This window comes from Diorhabda sublineata, chromosome 2 (assembly GCF_026230105.1).
Source record: "Diorhabda sublineata isolate icDioSubl1.1 chromosome 2, icDioSubl1.1, whole genome shotgun sequence".
Classification (NCBI taxonomy): domain Eukaryota; kingdom Metazoa; phylum Arthropoda; class Insecta; order Coleoptera; family Chrysomelidae; genus Diorhabda; species Diorhabda sublineata.
In genome coordinates this window covers 29,941,409-29,949,216 of record NC_079475.1, presented here as the reverse complement: position 1 = coordinate 29,949,216, position 7,808 = coordinate 29,941,409, and the positions used below count along the sequence as shown (strand labels likewise).

The 7,808-nt window shown below is 30.4% G+C and overlaps 1 protein-coding gene across 2 annotated transcripts; it reads left to right on the top strand.

Moving 5' to 3' along the window:
- The first annotated feature begins 29 nt into the window (after nt 1–29).
- LOC130452846 (serine/threonine-protein kinase Nek2-like) lies at nt 30–7,629 on the top strand. 2 transcript variants are annotated; one of them, XM_056792324.1, is made up of 2 exons: nt 30–124; nt 3,038–7,629. In XM_056792324.1, the coding sequence occupies exon 2, from the start codon at nt 3,038–3,040 to the stop codon at nt 4,529–4,531; it is 1,494 nt and encodes a 497-aa protein (XP_056648302.1). In that variant the 5' UTR covers nt 30–124; the 3' UTR covers nt 4,532–7,629. The 2 variants fall into 2 exon arrangements, with proteins under 2 accessions (XP_056648302.1, XP_056648301.1); XM_056792323.1 differs by lacking the exon at nt 30–124 and adding an exon at nt 425–582 and having other exon boundaries at nt 3,038–7,623.
- Nucleotides 7,630–7,808: the final 179 nt, after the last annotated feature.

Genomic DNA, 7,808 nt, shown 5'->3' with positions numbered 1-7,808 from the left:
GAAGTATACCTTTGGTAAAAAAGTCATTTGTCAATGTGGGAGATTTAAAAGTTTAACGGTTTGTTGTTGTTTGAATGTGTATCAATATGTGTAAATGTTAAAATTGAGATAAACTTTGTGAAAAGTAAGTAGGTAAAAAACAATATTTCAAATATTAATTAATTTGTTCATGTTAGCATTCTGATATATAATTTTTTTCTGTAATTTAATTGAACTAATCCAAAAAGTTTTGTTCTCAATTATCTGGTAGTCTCGATATTGCTAAATATTCTTCCTAAGTATATTATGAAGAATCTTCACACTTACGTACTTTTAGTAGCTATACTCAAGTATTCTCAGTTAATTTAGGCATAAGTTCTCGATAGGTAAATTTATAACTAGGTAAACAGCAGATTGAACCTCCTGCATTGATAATGAATAAATATCTACCATTTTTAAGCAGACATTTCTTTATAATCGTGCCCGTACAGTACTAATTTTTATAGATAATATGAATAATATATTTACATGTTCGATGAGAATCAGAATTTAACAAATATATTATTATCGAACTTCCTTAGTGATGAAAAATCGGAAAACCAGGTAAACTTTTAAATTCAATGCAGAAATTTTGAATGGATATTTGTAGCCTTTGTAGTAAAACATCTAGGTGCAGTTTTTATGTGGCTTTAATCCTCTTTCCCATAAAGTGTGGTTTTGAACTCCAAGGCTAACTTTTTAAATTTAAGATACATTTCCACACACAACATACTTCATATTAGAATCCTTTTTGCAAGAAACGTATTTTATAGTGATAGTATTGACTTACTATACTTACTGTTTACTGCTGATATCCCGACAAGTAAAAATATAACTACCGCATAATTTGCCAATGACAAAGCAATATTGACAAATCACACAAATTCTACCTTAGCAGCAGCAGATCTATAACTACATATTAACAAAATAAACGATTGGACAAGAATTTGCGGAATCAAAATTAATAAGGCAAAATCACTTCAAGCAACCTTTACAAAATGTAAAGGAGTTACACCTACAGTAAACACTATCTTAAACAGACAGCGTAAAATAACTAAGTATCCATCTAGACAAAAGACTCACCTGGAAAACACATATCCTTACTAAAAGGAAACAGGAATTAAATTCAGTTAACACTACTGGTTATCAGGATGTAAGTCCAAATTATAATTGCAAAATTACGAAGTCGTCTTCAAGCCAGTATAGATCAGTGGAATCTAGTTATGGGGGATAGCAGCCAAATTTCACCTGGAGATTATGATTATTGTTTCTGTTTCAAGTATTACTCACAATCGCCAACACACTGTGGTTTATACCTAATGATGAAGTCAGGAAAGATCTCCATGTACATCCTGTCAAAGAAGAAATAAGTGCCTTTAGTTAGCATCACTTCAACAGGCTTAACAACCACCCGAACGAGCTAGTAGTGAATCTACTTGACAACAGTTAATAAACACAATGATTAAAAATAAAAAATCTTCCATATAATTTTTAAATGTATATTTATATACAATGTCCATATGTAGGTAATAAATTCAATTTTAGTGTTATTATGTACTATGTGAAAAAAAAACTGGAAGAGGTCGATTTTTATTCTTAAATTGACAATTTACAGTATGAAAATATTATATATTTTATATTTAAATAAGTAAGGGGGCTCAATTTACTGATGAAAATATACTTCTAGTGTAACAGAGGAATTTAACAAAATAACCCCTGAGGTCATACAAAATGTTTTAAGAGAATTCCAAAATCGCCTCGGTTATTGTCAAGAAGTGAATACATTTAATTCAATTGTAAATTATATTCTAAATATTATGTGACTCTATTATCTTCATTATACGTAAAGTTTTGTGATATAAACATTATCAAAATTTTACATCTTAAAAATTAATTTTTTCAGTTATGATTGCACCAAATTTAAAAAAAACTTTATATTGCTGAGCACAGGACTAAAATCTCTTTCCAACAAGGTGCCAAACGACCCCTCTGTTATTTAAAATTTTTGAGGGGATGCTCATAATTCAGTGGGGGTACTGAAGGATAATATTTTCATACTGTAAATTGTCCATTTAAGAATAAAAATTGACCTCTTTCAGTTTTATCCCACATTGTACATAATAACTAATAACTATAAACAATAAATTTATTTCATAGAAAAAGACTGCATTTTGTACTAAGTTCATAGTTCGTAGGTGTGAGCGGCCGTGAAGCTGTTGAGCACATAGCTTTCAGATAGGCCCGTCGTTTACCACTAGACATTACCAAAGTCCGATGTCCTTTGAGAAGCCGATCAGGCGCTTTGGCTTGAATCCTTTGATGTCGTTAGGCAGGTTGTGTGGTTTGTCCAGGTGTTTAAATTGCGCTCGTATGATAACGTGATCTACGGTTTCGTCCTCTTCCACCAGCGGCACTTCGGATTATCCGTGATGCCCATGGTGTGAAGGTGATGTCTTAAATGGCACTGTTCGGTTAGGAGTCTGGTCACTAGTATGATTTTGCGCCTATTTAGTTGGAGCCGAGCCCGCCTTGCGAGGAGGCTATTGAGAGACGTGATGACAGCGCCTTTGGCCACACCAATGATGGGCTCTGGGCCCAAGGGTGGGTTCGCCGATCCCAGTCTAGCAAGTGAGTCCGTTTCATCGTTCCCTTTGTTGCCCGAGTGGCTGGGCACCCAAACGGGCTGAATCTTGCAGTCATCACTCACCAGATTTTGAAGGACTCTCTTACACTCCAGCACTAGCCTAGAGCATACCTTTTCAGCTGTTATAGCTTGTATGGCAGCTCTTCTTCTTCAAAAATTTGCTATAAATCAAGAACGCCTTTAATGTTTTTTTAAATTTCACACTGATGTCAAACATTGTTTAATTAAAATTTTTTTTACTCCAGAAAATTATTAATTATCCATCAAGGAAAATATATCAATACTTTTTTCACAAGACGGAATCTTTTAATTATCAAAAAAATTAACAATAATTATGCAATTACAATAATCAAATACCTATTAATATTTTTTCAGATGTCTGTTAACAACTACGAACTAATAAGCATTCTCGACAAAGATAAAGAAAGGAGTCCAAAATGTTTCAAAGTGAAAAATAAAGAAAATGGTGAATTTTTTGCATGGAATATCATAGATCCACAACAGTTTTCAAAACAACAAATTGCTGCATTAGAAGAAACTTTTCAAATAAGAAAATATCAAAAACATCCAAATTTATTAGGTTTTTATGATTTATTTCAAGAAACAGATACAGAATTATATTATTTAGTCCTTGAATACTGTAGACATGGGTCACTAAAAGATCTTATAGATGTTGCTTTGAGAGATGTTTCACGTATATGTGAAGAATTTTTATGTAAAATAATTTATCAAATAGCTCTGGTTGTTAAGACAATTCCATTCGTAACTAACATTGATATAAAAAATATTTTTTTCGATGAAAACTACAATGTTAAACTAGTTAATTTCGATTTTGATTGCAAGAGAACAAAGAGCAAAGGTCAAAAGTTAAGTTCATTAGGAGTTTTAATTTATGAGATATGCACATTTATTAAATTTAAAAAAAGCAGTTTTGAAAAAGAATTGAAAAATTGTGGTAATTTATATTCTAAGGGTTTTTTACTATTTATCAACAGCTTGATCAAAGACAATAGCGATTTAAAGAAAAATGTGGACAGAATATTATGCAATTCTACGATATTATTAAAATCAACCCATTGGAATAAATACAAATTATTGATAAAAATTACTGACACAATTGTTGGTTCTGCAGTACCCTCTGAAAAAGCAGATGATGTTTTTCTTATCCAAATGGAAAAATTGAGGGAAAAGGAATTAATGTTACAGAAAAAAGAAAAGCTGTTACAAGAAAGAGAGCATAGAATATCTATTAAAGAAAATAAATTGGCTGTATTGGAACTTACACTGAAAAATAATATTAAAAAAGCAAATGAAGAATTAGTAAAACATGATCAAACATTGAAATGCAACTTTAAAAAAATGAGTTCCATTATTGAGAGAACAAATGGTGTTACAGAAAACTTGGATGTGAGCTATGTAAGTTGTGGGGATTCGACAATAGTTCCTACAAGCAAAAAACTTGATACCAACGATATAATTAAACCTGCTTTATTCACAAGAACATTATCTGAAAAACGTATAAAATTTAAAGGACACAGTCCCTTGAAAGACATTGATTTTAACAGAAGAAAAACTGTTAGATACCCAAAAATTCAGAAAGGGGCGAATATGAAAATTACTGATAATGAATGGATAACTTGTTCTGATGATACAGATAAGTCATCTCTCACTTACCATAAAAACGTTGGTAAACAGGGAAAACAATTGTTTCATACATATGAAAATAATGAAAAGGTGGTCAATGATAATACCGAGAAACCCAGAAAATGGACAGAGGAGAATAAGAAACACGCCTTTGAATTACTTAGGTTAATGAATGGTGATAATAAAGAGAATAATCCTTCTGATGTTAAACATACCTACTTGTAGACGTTAATAATCAATTCCAGTTATCTAAGGAATAATTTATAAAAACAGAGTATACCACGATGAACTGATTCGGCGTATATATCAGAAACTACTGGTAATATATTTCTGAAAATAAGAAAAATTAGTTTTACAATTTTCCAAATTTCTAAGGTCCATGTATTTTTTTTTCAATCTTTAAAATATTTAAGAAAGTTAAAACTTTATTTACTCGAATTACAGTCACTGTTGATCCATGTTTCCATAGAAATATTTTTTTTGTGAAAAACTGTCGAAGTTTTGGAAAAATATAAATAATTGGAAACCATAAAGCTGCTCACTCATTAGCAGTACCGAACTGGCTTGAATCTTTAAACGTTACTAGGCAAACTGTAAGGCTTTTTTAAGTAAAATACGTGTGAGTGTAGAGCACTCACCCATGATGACATGGTCTGCAGTTTCTTTCTCATTTTAAATAGTCTTTTCGATATACTGGTCATTAATCGTCTTATCCTTTACATGTTGGAGGTGAAGTCACAGCACGGGATCAAATTGGGCTGTTAACTTTAGTGAATCTATAAATTTGCTACTTGTCACACTCGAATCTAAGTCAGATGTTAACTTCTCTATATGATTCCTGAAGGCCAAATTGTGAAGTGCTAAAAAACTTACAATAAGGTACTTACACTGTTTGAGAAAAAAAGTTTTGGGTAGTTCATTAACAACTTTTATTATAAGTTTATTTTCAATTCTTTGATCAATATTTATAGGGAAAAAATTATTGAAAATTCAAAAATTGCGTGACGTCATAGGTATAAAATAAACAATGAACATATGATACAAAGTAAATACGACAATTATTCTCACGTTTATTCTAAAATAAGCGTTATTATTAATATTTGATTAATTTGAAAAATGGTATATAAATCGTGTTTTGTGCAAGGATGTAAAAATACCACGACTAAAACACTTAATAAGGTTTTTTATGATGCCAAGAAATTCGAATATACTACAATAAAAATGGTTTGAAAGTGTTGGTCGTTTTGACGACCTTGCGAGGTGTAATTATTTTTGTTTCCAAGATCATTTTAATATAAGTAAGATTCAAATTCAACTTATTTTAATATTTTATAGTAATTAAGTTTATTATGCTTTCGATTTTAAAGGTGATTATGTAATAATGTAAAAACTTAACCTATGAAAAATTTATTCACTTTATTCTTATCTATAGAAAAAATTTTTATTTATACGTAACTAACAAATAAAGACTGAATTATAACAGCACACGCTACGCTGCCGGCAACGATAACCTCGTAATCATCAAGCAGACTACTTAATGTTTTTATTAAACCTATGACGTCAAAACTGAAAACCAATGAGTTTTTAATTAAATATTTAGTAATTATTTTTTCATTTTTTATTAAATATGTTACTTTCTGACATTATTTCATATCAAGAACAAAAAAAAACTTTTTAAAAAACGAAAACTGCGTAACTCCATTGAATGCTTGATATCTTCCCTACGATTTTACCAACACTTCTACACTTATTGAAGTATTATTTCTAATTCTTAGACTCTGAACTTACCTCTTAAGATGATTTTCCAAAATTTAAAACTTTATTTTCACGGTCAAACTACTGAAGAAAAACACATATGCACATGTACAACCTGAAGGTAGTTGTTTTCTTTGAAAATTAACCCGCTATATTTTGAAGAAACGGTTTATTCTAGGTCATAGATAGTAATATCTTCCATCAGATGTCGCTAAAACCCCGTTTTCACCAAAAGGTGGAATTACGCATTTTGCTAGTTAAGCCGACGATATGATATTATTTCATAGGAGTTTATCATTTTTTTACAATTGTTTTATTATCAATGGGATCTGTTCTCATTTATTATACATAATAAATTATTATACATAATACATTTTAAGTACAAATTCTAATATTTTTTAAGCGCTTAGAAAATATAAATTATATAATGTTAGACATTTACCGTAAATGTCCCAATAGCTGCCCAATAGGGCAGATAGGTGGAGCAACAAAGCCCCGAAAGGGGCACTTTTGCAACTGTACACGCTAAATATGACGACGCTGTAACGTTGAATACTTTCTTTGTAAGAGAGAGTTTGAATCGCTGTAGGCGACCTGCGTTTACCGGTGTGTTTTCTAATGAAACGGTGACCGATTATACAGTAGTCCTTTAATCCGTACGTGCGACCTTCTCGTAGCGCTCTAAGAAAGCAACTGCATAAAACCAATAAATTACTTGGCTTTTTAATTTTTTCCGACACAATAAGGTTGTCTTGGCACCATGTACTTTTTGCAGCGGTTGATACATGAATACCACTACGAACTGTTTCTAATGCTTTCCGCATGTCATATTCAGAATATCTTGAGAATTTTTTCTTCTATATACAGTCACCAAAATATTAACAATGATTGTGAACCATTTTTTTCTGTTTAAAATGTCTGAAACATGACTTGCCCCTGAAGCTAATGTCTCTAAAGCTGACAATGCTAAACATCAATTATACTTAACGTATTCTCTGGAGGCTTCATGCAATATCTTTATATAACAAGTGCCCAAACTGTTCAAAGTTGAAAGAAATTACTTTTAAATCTTAATACCATAACTCACATTGAAAGAAGTTTCTTGATCATCAAATGTTAAAACTTGAGCCTATGTGAAATAATTGTATTTTGTATTGTTGTTCTCTTATATATTGAAAAATTTTGCCAGCCACTGTGACAATGTCAGCGACTAAAATTTTTATGATATATATAATGCCCAACAAAGATAATGATTTAAAATTGAAATTTAGAATAGTTATTTGTAGATTTTTTTAATTATGTGATTGTTGAAATGATGAAGACATATTGATTAGAATATTTCAGTATTACTGTGCAATTTAAGAGTGACTTAATTAAGCTTTTATTATAAATATATCTTAGCGTTAATGTAAAATTGTGCAATTGTTTCGTTTCTAATAATAAATTTTTTTTAAGTAAAATAAAAGTATGATGTTATAATTCTTTTAAAATCTAGGTACAGCTTTAAGAATTGTTTACCGTCTTTCAGTATTATTAAAAAATGTGCAATTACAGTGTATGTTATGAAATGCATTTTATTTTTATAAGAAACCCGATGAATATTCCTCCTATTCTACTGTGCTATTCAATTTTATGGATGTTTTTCCAATATCCAATAAGAAACAGACTGATTGCAAATGTTACTGGGAATTAATTCTAAAAGTAATCATGGACAACAACAAGAATCAGAAATGTCTAAGTTATTATT

What these genes read in the sequence shown, in the direction of transcription:
- LOC130452846 (XM_056792323.1), top strand. Translation starts at nt 508, where the DNA reads ATGTTCGATGAGAATCAGAATTTAACAAATATATTATTATCGAACTTC. An exon ending in ATGAAAAATCGGAAAACCAG is followed by an intron (nt 583 to 3,037) that starts GTAAACTTTTAA and finishes ATATTTTTTCAG; the next exon opens with ATGTCTGTTAACAACTACGA.